Below are 17,415 nucleotides of genomic sequence, written 5' to 3'. Positions count from 1 at the left end.
CGATAATGGTCCACAGTCTGCGCTCTAAACAAACCCACCTTGAAAATAAAGCAAGTTCCAGCAGTTGATCCAACACATCCTGGCTGCAACACACAATAACTTCAGTGTGTTTACTTTAGTCAGCATTCGCATATAAGTAGTTCTTCACTCATATAATTCTTTACATACTGTCTTTACTGCAATAACTGGTGCAATAATTCAACTACAGCAATACTGTGTGCTATTTCTAAAATGTGCAATATTCTTTCAACTCTTGAATGTAGGCCATATTTATCATGTTACACATATTGTATATATTCTTATTATTCTTCACACTTACATATATATTGTTTTGTAGATTGTTGCATCAGACACGTGTTCTAACTTTACATATTACTATGCATTGTGTGGTAGAATAAGGCACATAGTTTGTTTTTTTTCCACACTTTACACACTCAGCACAACATTATATATATATATATATATATATATATATATATATATATATATATATATTTTAAATTCTTACATACTAGTGCAAATTGATTTTAATATGTATTCTGATTTCTTCATTCACTCAAACTGTTATCATCTTACATATTCATCCACACTGAGAGTTGCAGCAGTCCTTGTTCAGCAAGTGTTTACCTCCAACGGCTCTATCAGGATCACAGAGTAATAACAGAGGATTAGGCAGTCATTCCCTGCCTACTGGCCCTAAAAAGAAGTTCCCAGGGTTTATATGCTATTTTTTTAATGCGGTCGACCTTCACTGTCGTGCATATATACACATATATAGGCACACAAATATAAAATGTGGGTAAATAACTGTGGAGTGATGACCGAAGAGATAGACGTCCTGTTTACAGAGAACAGAAATTAGCTGAGTTGTAAAGTCAGATTCTCTCTCTGTCTCTGTCTCTCTCTCTCTGAGATACACACAAATCACGCACAGACGCACACACATGCAGCAGCCAGCTCCTCCATCATTTCCCTTTAAATTTCACCGAGGGAAAAAAAAAAAGAATCAATCTCCGCTTCACCACTATTCAGCTCAGCTTAATGCACCTAAATTGCACCAATCATGGTCCTATTCTAAATCTGTATGTCTATGAAAATGATTGCTGAGACAAAAGAGCCTTTTGATGGAAAGGCTGGTGGTTGGGCGGGGGGGCATACTTTTACCAAAGACTTGTGGTTACCTAGGGGAGTAGAACAAAAGGGCATCAGCGAAGCGAATTATCTTGTCAGGCCGTACATCCAGCCATTAGAGCATGTGAACACTGCCGCCAGGGACACTGAATATGAAACAGGTGGCAATTTTCAGTAGACAAACACAACTTAAACGTATTATGTGAGATATGTCATCATTTAAGGGCTATAATTGCACTGCAATTCAGATTTAGAAAATCAAAACATGCAAAAGCAGATACGTAGAAAAGATACTATAGCCAAGAATGTGTACATGTGGGTTTGTACCTCCATTTTTATGCAGCTAATGAGTTCTTGAGAGACTGAATTACAGACCCTGAATTATCTACAGTAAATAAACTTGGCAAGGATGTCTGTTCTGCTACTTGGATGATTTCAAAACTGTGTCTAAAGGTTATTTTCAACAACTGCAAAGAAAATTCTATGGTAAACTGGAAAGATGCAAATCTACCGACTCTAACCCCGGAGACGCAGAGATTTTAAAAGGTTTACACAATGGAACAAGTGACGGAGAGCCTGCAACTGAAAATGGAAATTTTGACACAAAAGTGTACACAAGTCACACCATATCTAGGATTTTAATCCCATGGAATGGGTTTTTGTAATAGATTTTATTACGATGAAATATCATTCAAACTATCATCGTTTTCCACTGTAGCCAAACCTGCTCTGCTGTTAATGCCTCCCCTCTCTGTAAATCTCAGTTTCAGATTTATTTGATTTAACGTATTGAACTATATACTTAAGTACAGTGTTTACTTTTTTGTTTAGTTGTTTTTTTTTAATTTTTTAATTCTTTAATGATTATTTATTTGTTTTTATTTTTTAAATGTAGAATTTTTTTTTTGAAAGGTCGTATGTCAGGGAATGTTCTGTTACTTGAATAAAGAAAAGAAAAAAGAAAACACTTTAAAAAAAAAGATTATTTCCAACATATCATCTCTGTGATCATTGAGGCACTTTCTAGTCAAACAGTCATTTAAAATGTACCTGGTGTCCTGAGGAGGCAAGTGGTGTGCTGTCATACAGAATGACATTGTGTGACTGGGCTTTGGTTGGATGTTTCTGTTGTCAAACAATTAGATTAAATATATTTGTAGTCTGAAAGGATTTTTTTCTACTTGGCATCTTTAAAATGTCAAAGTGATAATGTCTAGCTGCAGTTGCTTCACTTAATTAAGAAACACATAATTAAACATTGCTGCCTTGTCAATGCACTGTGTTAAGTGATGTATTTTTCATCACATCTGTTGTTGCTGTTATGATTTGTTGTCTTATTATGTGTTGGATGCTGCTTTTTGACCTTGCCTAAGATAGGTCCCACTCGTAAGGTTTTCATCTCGTTTTGACTTTGAGTTAAATGAAGTTTATATATACAATAAAATAAATTATCAAAGGCAGAGCTCTCTGTAACCAGGCACTGAATCACACAGCCACTAGTAGCGCTGCCTGGTGGCCAAAACAGGATTCCCTCTTTGCTTGCTGACATACAGATGTGGATTCAGCGCCTCATGCCAGGGCTGACCTCAGACGAAAGGAAGGGAAGGTAAAAGAAGAATACCATCCAGTGCTCGCAAGATTTCAAACTTGTGAGTATGTGCATTAGAGGAAAAGAAGAAGAGAGACGGAAAAGGACAGATCAGAAAACGTGACTCAAAGATACAGAATTGTTTTGTCGTGATTACCTAACAGTGATTTGTTGGTTATTTAACAGACACTAAGTAGTGTTTTCAGTCTTGTAAGAGCCTGAAAGTGTGACTCATCCACTACAAGAAAAACCTGTAATTCATTTGAAGAACAAAATAATTGTGCAACCAATAAAAGACGTCAACATTTAAAATCAGAGGAGTAGCTTTTATCAAAGGCATAATTTCTTAATAGCATGAACATAAAATACATAAGTATGCACATTCAAGTGCTTGTGTTATGGTTTGCTAGTTTAGTCCAATCTTTGCAGTAAACTAACGTACAGCATAGATCAGAAGTCAAAGGATTTTGTCTGGAAGTTATGTAAGCTGACTTTTTGTAGGTGAGTTGTTGGCACAAACTCTCAACTGTAAAAAAAACCCAAAACAAACAAAACAAAAAAAAAACCTAAGTGTCTCTATCACATTTTAAATTGAGTAGTGGGCCACCTGATGAGCTAGCAGCTCACTTATTGTAAACCAATGTCATGATATGATGAATAATTAAAATAGCATATACTTATCACATATTTAAATGACATATAAGATGAGTAAGGCGGCAAAAAGTGATTTTTCACTGTGACTTTTTAGCACTGTTTTTTTAATTTTGGTTTTCTGCTTCTGCACCCGAGTCTGTTTATCTGTGTGTTCCTTCATCCAAAATAACTGATTGAACCCATCAGTTTTGCTGCTGATCCAAGTCATTAAATCCCACAAGCAATGCTCCAGCCCCTGAGACACTGCACACATGTGGTATACATTACTCAGGAAATGCTGTAGTGTATCTTGGTGTCAGGATGACGCAGCAATGAGGTCTGCGGTTTTCATTCATCTGGCAGCAGCAGAAAATAGATAACTACTTGCCGTAGAGTTTGACTCCTGAACATCTCAGTAACCAGGAAATGCCGTCCAGAAGACCTGACAGGGACTCTGCTACTGTATCCTGCACCTGAAAGAAAGCAAGAGAAACACAAACACAGGTTAAAAGTCTCCTCAAGCTGACACTGAATGCACTAAATGCTGTAGAAGCCTTTTAGTTGGTCAAATATGGGAAAATTACCATCCAGGGGTTCGCCAGTTGAGGCAGGCCGAGTCTCTTTGCCATGTAGACACAGGGGGTCCGACTCCCGGCCCTGTTTCTGCTGCTAATAGTTTGCAGATTGGTTGTGCTAACGGTTTCTGCTTCTTCTCTGGAGACACAGGAAAGCACCAGCAGAGGCCTGGATGCTACACCCTCGGCAGAGTTCAGCACAGCTCGAATCTGAGCCACTTCAGACTCTCCCTCACCTACCAGAGAAAAGTTTTTTTATGCATGTTTTCTGTTCTGAATATTTATATTAATCCTTTGAAACCTGGGCAAATAAGCTTGATTTCCTTTATAAACATGCAAAGAAAGTAATGAGCATCTTAAATGTCTTCTGTAACATACTTTTAAATATATTATTGATATAGTAAAATAATAATCTATAATGAATAAAATAATTATGATTGTATTTACAATCATAATTATTTTCCAGACATATAGCTTTTTAAAGATAACTTTTTAAACTGACTATTTTTTATACATTTACAGGGCATTTCTTTGCAAGTTCATCATTGTCTTTTTCCCAAAGTTTTCAAATAAATTCAAACCAGTTTGCTCAGGGCTCAAAATTCAGGGTTTAAATACTTGTGAACGGCATCTGAACACAGCAACAGAGGTGCAGAAACACACCAGAATGTCCTCTTAGCTCACCTCTCCCAGGCTCGGCATTGGCTACATAGATGAAACCATCCACCACCTGGCACACTTGCTGGACCTGAGGAGCAGGGGTGTAGATTAGACAGCCTGAGTCATCTGTTCCTTCGATTGTAAAAAGTTTATTACTGGTGCTCTGCTGCTGCGCTCTGGCTCTTTCCCTCTCTGCCCTGCACACAAACACACAAAGTTTATGGTGATTTTAGCAATAACATGCAGACAAAGATGATAATTGCAACTCAAAATGTAAATTTAAATACAAAGTGCTTACCTGTTGGTTGAGTACAGAGTTAGGATGTTAAATTTGTGTTGGTTGTTGAACGTGTAACTGATCCCTGAGCCAATACCTACAAATGATAAAAAAAAAGGTGTAGTTACATTTTTGGAGTATCTTTCCTGATAGTTACCACTGAGAGAACAATGTGGGCCAATATTGCCACCTAGTGGACAACAAACAAACCCACAACAAGTAAGATATTGATGCATTTAAAAAAATAAAATAATAAAATCTCCTGATTGAGTCTATATTAGGGCCATAAATACAGACAGTGAAGGTATTGTGGTTGCAAAGGAGCCCATAAGGTGAAAGGGTCCATAGAGTCCTCTCGACTGATTAAGGCTGCCACCTCAGAAATACGATCATCTAAATATCATGTAAAGAGATGATACAATATACGGTGAGCTGGTGTGGACGCGAAATTTGGCAACATAGGGCCCGTCATAATAGTGCACTGGTGCCTGTTGTGGCTAACGTATGCCACTGGTCTCTATGTGACTGAAATTATTTGCATTACATCTGCATTATAGTTTGGCAATACAGCAATATGAAGTGAAAAATCTTGTATTTAAAAATGAGAAGAGACTGGGAGAAATGTATTCAGCATCAATGTCATCTCACCATTTATCTGTCTGTTAGGAGTGCCCGACACAGGAAGTACATCTGGGGAATGCATGAGTCTTGTGACTAATGAGACGTCCAGCTGCTCCATGCCAGGGCCAAACATGGCATAACGTGGTTCAGAAGAGAGCACCAGAGACTGAAGGAACGAGGTCACGACCTCATATGCCGGCCGTGAGGGAAGCCAGTGTTGTCTGCAGGATGGGCAGCCTTTCAGGTATCTGTTGAGACAAAAATGGTTGCCAAAACAATTCTGCCTATCAAATTGTTACCTTGATACAGGACGATAGAAACAGATACTCACTCTGACATGTAGTCAAATCTCAATTCCTTCCCTCTGTCATCGCCTTCTTCTCTATCATCCAAGCTCTCGTCTTCATTGATCAGCGGTGCATCCAGACACTCCAGTTGGGGCATGCTCGTGTGATCAATGGAGGGCCAGTGTGGCATGTCCCTGAGCAGGAAGTATCTCCACAGCAATGGATCTCTAACCATGGCCCTCCAGTAGCGACTGGTGGCTCCCAGGCAGCAGATATCAGCAGGAGAGAGAAAGGTCATGATCAGGAACTGTATGTCCACCTTCAGGAGGAAAGGAGTTAATGAGTATTTCAACAAAACAGAACAGGAGAGTGTCAAGAGCTATGTGAGAGATGCAAACAGTGAGGAAATACTAGACAGTCACCAAGAATCCCTGAAAAGCTTTAACCTTGGTGCCACATAAAAATGTAGTGTTAAACAAATGGTTAATTAACCTGTCTCACAGTATAAGTCCAGTACACGTTACCTAATAGTAGGTGAACAATCCAACACTTTGAATTTTACTTCACAATGACAGGAGGAGCCGACATCGACGGATCAAAAAGCAACATCGCTATGAATGCTTGGCTGTTGTAAAGTAGGTTATTATTATTGTTTTTAAATAAGCATGCTTTGAGATATATGCAATAACAACTAAGTGGCATATCCTGCACATGTGCAATATTATCATGACTATGCAATATGTCTATCATACTTTCTGCTTTAATACCCTATTTTTTTTAAACTTAAAAAAACAAATATATATATATATTTTTTGTTCTTATAGCCTACATGTGTCTTTAATTTATCTGCTTGTGTATGAAGCTCTAAATTGTATGCACCACTCACCTGTCAGTTATGATGTGCTTATTTATATCATAGGGATAGGCAATATATTGATATAATATCGATATCATGATATGATACTAGATATTGTCTTAGATTTTCTTAATGTTGTGTCTTTGCAAGATTTTAAAGGCTGCGTTACAGTAAAGCAATGTGGTTTCCTGAACTTAGCATACTGCTATAGCTTTTCTGTTATTTTCCTTTACCCACTTAGTCATTATATCCACATTACTGATGACTGTTCATTTATTAAACATGTTATTGTGTAACACACACACACAGTTATAGCAGGTGTAAACAGCACTTTAATGTTGTAGCTGGGGTACTTTAATCCGTCTTATTTTAGAAATATCGTATGTGACGTAATATCAAAATGTACAAGTGTTAAATATTAGGCAAATGCAGAGTGAAAAAAGTGGCGTAGAAAAAGGAAGAAACTTGCAGTTCACCTTTCTTTTGTCCCTCTAATTGTTGCCGATTGTACGGCAACGTGTCAGAATCAAACTCGTACGTTACATTTACTAATGCTTAATTTGAATCTGGCATTGCCCTGCCTCTGTTTATGATATGATTAAAAACAGACGTTTTAAAAGGACTTTGACCACAATATACTTTTAGACAGCGGACAACTGTCGAGCATTGACATAGAAGAGTTGACTCACCGGTAACGTATCCAGAAACCCCGGCTGTCTCTGTCCTCCGGTGTCTTCAACAAGCGTCAAGTCGTCTTTGACAACTTTCCCACCGTTTGGAAAGTATCTGTCTCTGAAGCGCCGGAGGCTGCGGATCACCGCGGACTCACTGAGCTGCTGGGCCGGTCCTGACATGACTTCAGGTGTCAGTGCTCTTTGGTGAAAACCTAGTTAAAATCACCAACACGGACCCGGGAAGAGATGTCGACATATTTGACGTTCACCTATTTTTCACATGATCACACTTCCTTGTTGCTAGCGTCAGTGCGGCATTGTGGGTATTGTAGTTCTACAAGAACAAAGCTAAGTCTGGATGGGCGAGAGTTGCAATGCAAAGTAAACGGATTTTTCTTAAAACAACGCGCGTGTTTATTGTCAACGAGGACATAAAAAACAGAAAATGACTTTTGTCCAAACAACACAGATTCTCTATTTATAGTTATACTATCAACATTATTCAAGTGGCAGAAAAATGGAACTTGCAATAGATGGGAGTACAAGTGGCGCATTACAAAGCTGGTATGAACAAATCTGAACATACTTCAAATAGTCATGAATACATCATTGTCAAACAGTTCTTTAACACCTCTCTTTGCCTTTAGTGTGTATATTTTTATACACACATACATATATAATGTATAAGCAATATATTAAAAGCATAACAAAATGGCAACGAAAACAATAAATAAAATGTTACTGTGCAATGTCTCATTTCCAGCTGGATTATCTTCAAACTCGTAACAATCTTTTTTAAAAAAATGAAAGGAAAAAAAGGTCAATTTTATTAATAACCTTTTTATATTCATATTAATGTTATTATAACACATTCTCAGAGCAAAATAAATGCCCCAGTCAACAGTCTGGAATCAACATGATAACTGCTGTTTCAGCAGGACAGGGCAAAAAATTATTCAACAGGCTCCTTTGCAGACCCTGCCAATTTTACACCACCTATATTATACTTTCTAACTTCTCTTTCACCTGCTTTGGCCCGGCCTGTTTGGCATGGGATGAGGTTGCCTGTAGACACTGATCCAAAGACTCTTTTCTCCACATACACTTTCTCCCCGTGCCTCCTCTTAACCTTCCACAACATTACACCCCAAGCTGATGGGTTTCATTTTTATTTGGGGTTGACACACATTTGAATACTGAACTTAGATCTGTGCCTGGGGGCAACTTCAACACAGGAGCAGCTTGGTTCACTGTAAAATACTAAGGATTTCCTTGGCATTCTCTGTGTTCCAGCCCTGGCCCTGCAGAGGGCCCTCGCAGGCGAGCACGTATTTGTTGAGGATCTGTGTGCCAATGTCCCGAAACTGGAGGCGATCTTCTTTGCGCTCCATAGTGTCAGCGCTGCAGTCCTCGTACTTGACTGCCCAGAAACACATTTCCCCGATGTACATCATTGTCAACAGGTGTGTGTCTGAGAAAATGCCTGGCCAAAAACACAAAGTAGTGAGAATGATTAAAAGGTCTACTTGAAGAATTTTTTTCAAGTTCTCCTCAAGCAGCACAACCGTTTTTGTAATGCAAAGATAACTGATAACATATTTACCTTCAGACAGGAAGCTTGCAGTAGCAGTGTCATGGAGCACCACCCCATCATTGAGCTTCACAGAGTTTCTTACCTGCAGCATCCGCATTAGGTAGCGCACCCCTTCCTGAATACACTGTTTTAAAATATCAGAGTAATATGAGCATTAGGTCCAATGTCAGCATGCACCACCTAAAAACTTTGGATACTAAAAACAAAAGTACAAAGTAAAATCAGACAAGCTTGTGTTTTTGTTCGAAAATACAATTTACTGTATCGACTGAGATTTTATCACACTGTTGCACCTTTAAGAATGTGTCCTTGTTTTTCTTAATCCACTGTTTTCGTTGGTGAAGGGTGTGGCAGTACATGTACAGCAGAGCTCCACGTCTCCAATAGAGGCATTCTAACAGCTCCAGGCCCAACACAGACTGCACCTATTAGAGATCAAAAGGCATGAAAAGTACTGTTAGACAATGACATGGAACTAAATGTGTGCTTTTGGCAAAAATATAAAAACAAAGACAACAAATACAGCTCTTACTGGGAATACCTGATAATCTACCAGAAAAAAAACTTAGACCATGCAACAACAACAAAAAAAAAATCATATTGAGACACATATACACACTTCTTGTGCTGGTGCTAGCCTCCCCACCAAAACTTCAGGCTCGGTCAGGTCTTGCAGCAGCTGCTGGATTTTAAATGGTGAACATTGCTCAGGGAACTCCTGGTCCACCAGTTTATTCTCTTCATAAAATGTGATGTCTAGGATCACCTATACAATGAAAAACAAATATATATACACACACACACACCTGATAGTGAATACATTGAGCAAGAAAAAAAGCATCATTTTCAAAATCACAAAAATCTCGTAAAGTCAGCAGATACAGTTACCTTCCTCTTCTCACTAAATGACTTTACTGAAGTTTTTCAATAACAAGGTTGATCAAATCAGGTATGAATCCAACATAAAATACCTTGAAGTGGCAGATACAGCCCTTTTCAAAACTCTATAAAGCTCCCTCTCAAAAGCAAACGTCAGATCCAAGTGTTATTACTAACATCTAATTAATTTCTCTGAAATTTTTGAAAGTTCAGTGGTAAACACTTCCTTAATAACTGGCAACTTGATACTAAAAACCTTTATTTAGCCTTTTCAGTGTTGATTTTTAGACCAAATCACATCACCAAGACAAATCCCACCAACAATCTACAACTTATCACTGACTCCAGATTTCATTAGTTTTAATTTTCCCTCATCCGAGCATCTTTTAAAGCGTGATCCTCTGCAGGTTTGACATTCATAGGAGTAAAATATCCATCAGTTTTAGTTGATTTATCTGTTATGTGACTTATCAAGCAGCACTTGCTTGTTACATCTTATTAAATTTGAGGATGTCCTTCCCTGTTTTCTATAATTAGGCATTACCAAAATACCTTTGTGTTTTGGACTTTTGAACAGATACAACAAGCATTTTGAATATTACCTCATTTATTCACTATGTTCTGATGTTTTATAGACTAAATGATTAGTCGCAAACAGAATCAGCTATTAGACATAAAAGCAAATAATCATTAACAGCAGTTCTACAAATTCAATGAAGTTTAATGTTATAGAGTACCTGTGTGTAGTCCTGAAGCACCTTGGAAAGGTTGCTACTCTCCCCTCCTTGCCTGTAATAGCTTTTCAACTTGTCTAGTATGGCAGACGCATTCTGTAAATAGTCATCATCTATGGAAGAACGATATGTTAACATGTTACCATTTGTAGATCTGAAATCAAGAAAAAAAATCTCCAACTTAACACATTTCAAAATACCTCTGTTGATGACTGATGCTTTGTATTGACACATTTTTTGCAAAAACAATTCGACTGACGCAAACATAGTATACTGACATGGCATGAAATGTGCATTTCCAAACGTTTGTCGATGATTAAAAGACGATGGAAAAAGAAATAATTCAATATATAATAATGGCAACTTTACTTCGGCAACTGTAGTTCATTTACTATTACGCAGCACCGTGTTTCACGGTCAGTTGAACGTTTGTCAACATTAAGCTAACGTTAGCGAACTTACGCTAGCCGTTAACTCGAACACACAGACAATCACAAACAAGCATCGGTTAATGAGCACACGTTTCTAAAATATTACTAAGCTTAACAATTTGCCGCCTGTCAGCAAACTGCAGGACAAGTATTATTTGTCAGCATGCAACATTTCATCAGAAAACAGCTGTTGTTGTAGTTGCAAGAGAAATACCGTTAGCTAGCTTGCTAGTTGGCTAATAAACCGAACAAGGATGTCAGCTTCGCAAACGAGGTGCCGAGCGTGACCACGAGACAGAAAAATAATGAACAACGACTCATCGATACCTTGCTTCTCAGCTCTGAGACTGGAACACTTGATGTCTAACTCAAATATCCTTCTCTCCAACTCGAAACCTTGTCGCCTGTAGTCGTCGGCCATGACTAAAAAGTATGCGTCACGTGAGCCAGGGATTACTCACGTGCTCATAGGATGTCACGTCAGTTTCCAAGACATCAGTGTTGTATGTGTGCGCGTGCCTGGAGAGGCTATAAAAAACACCATGCACCTTGCAACCACTATCAAAACTTACTGTATAACTTATTTCACCCCTGAGTTTGAAATAACGTTATGCATTTTAAAAGTACATAGAGTACTACAACGCTGAAGTAAGTTTAAAATTCGTAGGTTCCTAGGGAAATGTAATTTGCGTTGCTTAGCGACCAACCATCAGCTTTATACAACTAAGACTGTTGTGAAAGCATGTTAGACATTTAAGGTAAAGCCCCGACACTGTCTATAACCAACTTTAACATCTGTGAAACCTTTATTTTATTATTGAAAATGCATATACATATATATAAGAATATTTCAAAAATATTTCAAAGCTCCTTTTTTTAGACCACATTGAACCAGGTCCAGAACACAAACCAGTAGGCTACACTTAAATGGGCCAAATCTGAACTATATTATGACAGGGAATCTATATCTATACATATATACACACACACACACACACACACACACATATATATATGCTTTTTTTATTTTTCAGTCTGCTTATTAGGATGCAAACAAAAATACAGAGAATGTGTAGGCTACAATGCAGAGAATAATCAAGTTCAGATTTGACCTGTCTAAGTATAATGGTTTTTGATCTGGACTTGGCCCAATGTGGTCTAGATTTTATAAAAGCAGTGAAATCTTCCTGTGTTCACATTTCTGACCGGTTGGGAGAGTTTGGTCAAAACATTGAGGCGCCATTGTTCTGCAGAAAAATAGCTACAGTTAGAACACTGTATGACTACGCATTGATGTGACTCAGCATGAAACTTCCTCTTATTGGAAATTCAATGCAGGCCGGTGCCTCTTACAAAAATTGTATCGAAATTCATATAGCAAAATCAAACTTCAACTTGCTCTAACTTTAGGTATTGCAGGTCTTGGTCTTCACATTCAGATATCTCGGTGGATTCTCCAATACAATGTTGTCCATCGTTTTGAGGAGTGGGATTAGAGCAAGAGCGACTTCGTGATCTTTTGACTCCAGAGCACGATGACCAGTCAGACCAACAAGCCCAACTACCATGGATCACTCCTTAATGGGCAGAAGCAGAAAGAAAGAAAGAAAAAAAGAAAGAAAGAAAGAAAGAGTGAGAATGAGGATTACATTAATGTCTACTGTATGTCTGAAAACAATAAAGATGGACTCACTCACTTACAAACTATATTTACCTGGTAAAAGCAAAAAATGACCATCATTAGAGCTTACATTTAAAGGGGACCTATTATGCTATTTTCTTTTAGGTTTATACTTATTATATACGTATTTTGGGTTTTTACTAAAGCATGTATACTTTAATATTTTTTTAAAAAATTCCTCATACATCCATTACAGCCATACATCCATACATCAAACATCCATGTCCACAACCAGTTCAATTAAACTGAAGAAATAGTTTTTCATTTTCATTTTAGAAACGACTAACTTGATGCGATGGAGTTACATGATGACTGTGCAACAGCCATCAACACATCTTTAGACTAAAAACTGTGGAAAACAGCTAGGCTGGGTCCGTCCAAAGGTAAAAAAAAAAAGTATAATCTTGTTTGTTTAATCTGTACAAAAACTTAGATGCAGAATTGTGGTTTTATGGCTTTATGAAGACAAGACGTTGTGTTTGCAGTACAACAGAACCTGTGACACCCACCCTGCTGACCCTCCACTTCAGTTCCTTGCTCACAGGCCACTCCAGATGAGCCGTGCTTACAGATGCATTTGCATTCATCTCCATCCCTGACAACCAAGCCATTGTTGCTGCAAGGCCGGCAGTGGCAGGTGTCACTCTCAGCAAGGTACTGCTCTATGGCCCTGCGAAGGTACAGCCTCTTCACCCCAGCACACTGAACCTCTTTCACCAGCTCTGACAGCAGCCGCAGCTGCTGTCAGAGCAGCTCTTTTCAAATAAAACAATCCTTTGTATTATTTGAAAAGAAGACATACAAAAATAACTATGAAGTAAATCCAACACTACTTTAAAAGTGCTTGTTTTACTTTCCCTTACTGTTTGTTTTGTGACCTGTGGAATTGATCTGACAGAATCCGCCCAGTTTGAGTATATTTCCCAGTTCCTGTCCGGATCAGAGAGCTGTATGGCCTTCAGTGCAGCGATTTGTGAAGTGCCTCCACCCTCCAACTCCACTTTTTGTGGAAGATTATTTTTCCTGGTATTACCTGTTTAAAAAAATGCAGAGATAATGGATGACAGAAAGATCTAGAAATGTAAATTGCTTTTATAGGCTGATACGTTTGCAGTATCAACATCAGAATTATACCAGTGGATGATGACCATCCTCCTTGACTATTTGTGCAGTGTACGCGGTCAGAGATGCGGAAAAAAAGAATCCAGCGTTGAGTCCTTACACATTCATGAGACTGGTGGCTTTGGCTGGCTAGAAAGCAACAAGAAGTTAAAGGAAAACAAAACACAGAAGTCAGTCTCAGAAAGTACTGGGTAAATAGAGGCCACACTCTACAGATACAGTGGCGTTTTTTATTAACCTGATGTTTAGATTTACAAAAATACTAATACTTTTAAAACGAACAAAGTTGCATTCAAGCACAATTTCTAAAGTTTATTATAGCCACTGGAAATTTAAATTCCAGCATTTATCTGAAAATTCAGTATAACAGTGTGTTGAACTTTTATTTCTACAGGCATCAGGAAACATTGATATTATGCATATAAATTTAAGGTTGTGGCAAAAGTTGAGAACATTTTTCAATTAATTTTAAATTAATGCAATTAAAGAGCAGGTTATATATGGAAGTCCAAAAGGCAAGTGAGAAAATAAATTCTGTGTACTCTGTATGTATCTGTATTCACACTGGCTGAATTTGAGTTTCTACAGCCCCTGACTAAAGGTCTTTCTTCCAGAACTGCTGTCCACTCTCCTCCTGGCGAGGTAATCTAGCTGCAGCGAGGAGGAAGGACCATTTCGTGCACTAAATAACAGACTCTTGTCTCATTTGTGATCTGATCAACAGAGAGAGAACACAGGGCAGGGAGGGGTGAAAAGCAAATGCACTACACACAGCTCTACAATTAAATAAGATAAAAATGAATCAATGTACACTGGGTTACTGTATGAAGTGCAAAGCATTTCTTATCTTTTCCAGAAAACTGTACACCCCAGCTTTAAGGATGTAGAGAAATGCAGAATATAAACAGAGCTGTGTTCCTCAAAGATCAAAACTCCACTGGGTACTTTAACAGGAATAACTGACCGAAAGGAATATCACTATTAATTGCAACTGTAGGTGTTTACTGTTTCCAGAGTGACCAACCAAAAAGCTGTACTGGAGAGTAGGGGCAGCCTGTAGAGAGCATTGTGGACGCCGCTGTAGATGACACCACACTGGCTCTTTGTGTTGATGACACTGGCCCTCCGCTTCTGTCACCACATCAAACCTACAGAAGCAATTAAAGTACCCCACCTGTAAGCACATGGTACCTACTTGTGTGTTTGTGTAAGTGCAACAACAATTTCTCACTTACCCAATTCCTAGGAGTTCAATGTTGGGTGGGAGAACTGAATGTAAACTCACAATGTGTTTTCCCACGTCGCAGCCCTGCTCATCCTGTCCATCTTCCTCACAGTCCTGATCTCCGTTACACACCAGAGACTGGCTGATACACTTTCCTGTATGGCAGACAACACACAGAACTGTGTGATTTTTATTTTTAATTTTGTATGACTCTGGGAGTGAAAAGAGTTAGATTGAGACATCCGGTCGCGAGGAGAGAGAACAGCAGCGTGAGCGTGCATCTCCAACCAAACATCGAGCTAAAAAGTCTTTAATACCCAGAGACTACTCAGAGAGTTGAGGGGGGAATTAAAGGACTTCAGAGGTGAAACAAAACACAAAACAGGAGATGGCCGAACTAAAAAAGGAAATCGGACAACAGAAGTATGAACTGCAGCGCATGGCTGACAGGGCCGAGAGGATCGAGGAGAGGGTGGACAACAGCGAGGAGAGAGCAGTGATTGTTGAATATTCCCAAAGAAAAACTTAACATCGCAGCAGCGCACCGCTGCGCATCGCAAAAAAACACACGCACTGAATAAACTCCGCAGTGTTTTAGTGCGGTTTTTCACCTGGGACACGAGGCAGCAAGTTTTGGGAGCCGCATAGGGAAAGAGGGAACTGACAGATCATGGAGACCACACCTACTCTGACCAAGAACCAAGATGCAGGAGAATCCGAAGCCACCTGAAGGAGAGGGGGATCAGATCCTACATCAAATATCCAGCAAAGCTTTGGGTGATGGATGGGAGAAATTTTAGTTAACAATTAACCACCCCTTAACATGACACTCTAGACCTTTAATCCTCCTAACCTGTGTTTTGGTGCAGCCATCACACTCTGACCGGTCACCATATGGCCCCCACTGGCAATGAACTCTCTGGTCACAAAACCTTGGGAATATGACACCATATATCAAACAATTCAAAATAATCATTCCATGTTTACGTTGTGTTTTTAAACATTTGAAACGGTAAAACAAAAACAGATTTACCCTTTGGGGGCGAACAGGAATAACAGCCACAGCAAGGCTGCAAAAAAGAGTTGTGTAACGCGCTGAAGAACAGAGGACAGAGGAGAAGAACAAAAGACATAAAAGAAAGTAAAATACTCTAAGATCTCAGTTTATAATGTATATGAAATGTTTTGCAGAAATCTAAAAAATGTGTAATTTTCTACTTGCCTTCATGGTGGTGAAGAGCAGCAAACAGACGTCTTGAAGAGACTTTGATGCTGGTTGTTCTTGGAAGAACACCCATTATTCCTTGGAACATATTGGGTTTCATGAGGGTGTGTGTGTGTATGTGTGTGTGCATGTGCAAATGTCTTCACTTTGGACAAGAGAGAGGAACATATTTTTGTGCCAGCTCATTGTGAAACCAAAAGCAAATTTCCTCTCAGAGTGAGAGTCTCTGCCTGCTGTAGGCCACTTCTTCTTCAGTCACATTTATCACAGAGCTGACAGACCTTTCTCACAGCCGACCTGTCACAGCAGGGAAAGCATAGGTGTAAACAGTCAAATTAATGATGGCTGAATTCCATTTAGCTGCTTCAGTTTCAGCGACCTGAAAATGTTGTGTGCTGGCTCTCATTGAACAAACCATTTGTTTTGTTGAAATGACTTTAGCCATTTTAGTCTTGCTCAGAGGGAGATTTGCTGCAGGTAAAAACATGCATGAACAAAAGCTTTGGCAGAGACACAAAATGAAACCAGACGTGCATAAATAGGAGTGTTAAGATGTGATATAGTCTGGCAAACACTGGAGGGCAATAGAGAACCGTTTCCGTTTCCTCTTCATGGTTAAATTTGTGGATATAGAATAAGTAAAGGGGGTTTTTGAGAATAACTGCATATAAGGATCAATTTCTAAAAATAAGCCTAGATTTAGTATTGATCAATTAAAATCTTACTAATTTGTCCATATGTTGAGAGAGGGAGAGACAGACAGGATGATGACATCCACGACAATTAGCGGTGTATCTGCAGGGAGACATCTCTCGAAGCCAAACTCTAAATTCTCAGCTATTTAATGAGGAATTGTTCCCATATTTGTACATGGAATCCTGTCTAATTATGGGCATATATCTGCTGTCACAACCAGACAGGAGGCCATACTGTGCATATCCATCACACACTGGCAGCTCAAGAGGGAATACCACCAAATTTGAGTGTTTGGATGATTTTTTTTCCAGCTGCAAGGCAGGCAAGGTTGTTTTAGAAAGCATTGATTCCTGCTGCCTATCATTTTAGAAATAAGCAAATAACAATGTTATCCTGCCCGCAAATTTAGGACGTCAAATTAATGTACAGTTCAATTTAAAATGAGGTGAAGACAGAAAAGAGTTACTTTTATTACAGTAGCAATGACATGTTGGAAATGAGAATATGTTCTCTGGATCCGAACAAA

At 38.8% G+C, this 17,415-nt stretch overlaps 3 protein-coding genes across 4 annotated transcripts; all 3 read right to left on the bottom strand.

The window, feature by feature from the left end:
* Positions 1-638: 638 nt before the first annotated feature.
* On the bottom strand, positions 639-7,618 carry fbxo4 (F-box protein 4). 2 transcript variants are annotated; one of them, XM_042488362.1, is made up of 8 exons: positions 7,318-7,618; positions 5,817-6,091; positions 5,513-5,733; positions 4,886-4,961; positions 4,612-4,784; positions 3,937-4,163; positions 3,741-3,825; positions 639-1,181 (listed from the first exon to the last, which is right to left on the bottom strand). In XM_042488362.1, exons 1-8 carry the CDS (start codon positions 7,480-7,482, stop codon positions 1,075-1,077), a joined length of 1,329 nt encoding a protein of 442 aa, XP_042344296.1. In that variant the 5' UTR covers positions 7,483-7,618; the 3' UTR covers positions 639-1,074. The 2 variants fall into 2 exon arrangements, with proteins under 2 accessions (XP_042344296.1, XP_042344297.1); XM_042488363.1 differs by lacking the exon at positions 639-1,181 and having other exon boundaries at positions 3,025-3,825.
* A 74-nt stretch (positions 7,619-7,692) lies between these two features.
* c6h5orf51 (chromosome 6 C5orf51 homolog) lies at positions 7,693-11,386 on the bottom strand. The gene is made up of 6 exons (XM_042488365.1): positions 11,268-11,386; positions 10,513-10,622; positions 9,516-9,662; positions 9,190-9,321; positions 8,906-9,020; positions 7,693-8,785 (listed from the first exon to the last, which is right to left on the bottom strand). Exons 1-6 carry the CDS (start codon positions 11,359-11,361, stop codon positions 8,550-8,552), a joined length of 834 nt encoding a protein of 277 aa, XP_042344299.1. The 5' UTR covers positions 11,362-11,386; the 3' UTR covers positions 7,693-8,549.
* Positions 11,387-11,886: 500 nt separating this feature from the next.
* On the bottom strand, positions 11,887-16,286 carry c7a (complement component 7a). The gene is made up of 12 exons (XM_042487830.1): positions 16,191-16,286; positions 16,002-16,063; positions 15,822-15,900; positions 15,580-15,739; positions 14,979-15,123; positions 14,913-14,934; positions 14,736-14,871; positions 14,612-14,616; positions 13,756-14,005; positions 13,485-13,654; positions 13,131-13,359; positions 11,887-12,517 (listed from the first exon to the last, which is right to left on the bottom strand). The coding sequence occupies exons 1-12, from the start codon at positions 16,194-16,196 to the stop codon at positions 12,324-12,326; spliced, it is 1,458 nt and encodes a 485-aa protein (XP_042343764.1). The 5' UTR covers positions 16,197-16,286; the 3' UTR covers positions 11,887-12,323.
* Positions 16,287-17,415: the final 1,129 nt, after the last annotated feature.

This window comes from Plectropomus leopardus, chromosome 6 (genome assembly GCF_008729295.1).
Source record: "Plectropomus leopardus isolate mb chromosome 6, YSFRI_Pleo_2.0, whole genome shotgun sequence".
Taxonomy (NCBI): domain Eukaryota; kingdom Metazoa; phylum Chordata; class Actinopteri; order Perciformes; family Serranidae; genus Plectropomus; species Plectropomus leopardus.
This window is presented reverse-complemented; position numbering and strand designations above follow the sequence as displayed.

What these genes read in the sequence shown, in the direction of transcription:
- c7a (XM_042487830.1), bottom strand. An exon ending in ATTGAACTCCTAGGAATTGG is followed by an intron (nt 14,935 to 14,978) that starts GTAAGTGAGAAA and finishes ACACACAAGTAG; the next exon opens with GTACCATGTGCTTACAGGTG. An exon ending in ACCATGTGCTTACAGGTGGG is followed by an intron (nt 14,872 to 14,912) that starts GTACTTTAATTG and finishes TGGTGACAGAAG; the next exon opens with CGGAGGGCCAGTGTCATCAA.
- c6h5orf51 (XM_042488365.1), bottom strand. Translation starts at nt 11,361, where the DNA reads ATGGCCGACGACTACAGGCGACAAGGTTTCGAGTTGGAGAGAAGGATA. An exon ending in TGCTTCAGGACTACACACAG is followed by an intron (nt 9,663 to 10,512) that starts GTACTCTATAAC and finishes TTCATTGTATAG; the next exon opens with GTGATCCTAGACATCACATT. An exon ending in TGCAAGCTTCCTGTCTGAAG is followed by an intron (nt 8,786 to 8,905) that starts GTAAATATGTTA and finishes GTTTTTGGCCAG; the next exon opens with GCATTTTCTCAGACACACAC.
- fbxo4 (XM_042488362.1), bottom strand. Translation starts at nt 7,482, where the DNA reads ATGTCAGGACCGGCCCAGCAGCTCAGTGAGTCCGCGGTGATCCGCAGC. An exon ending in GGTTTCTGGATACGTTACCG is followed by an intron (nt 6,092 to 7,317) that starts GTGAGTCAACTC and finishes TTCCTCCTGAAG; the next exon opens with GTGGACATACAGTTCCTGAT. An exon ending in AACTGGCGAACCCCTGGATG is followed by an intron (nt 3,826 to 3,936) that starts GTAATTTTCCCA and finishes GCTTTCTTTCAG; the next exon opens with GTGCAGGATACAGTAGCAGA.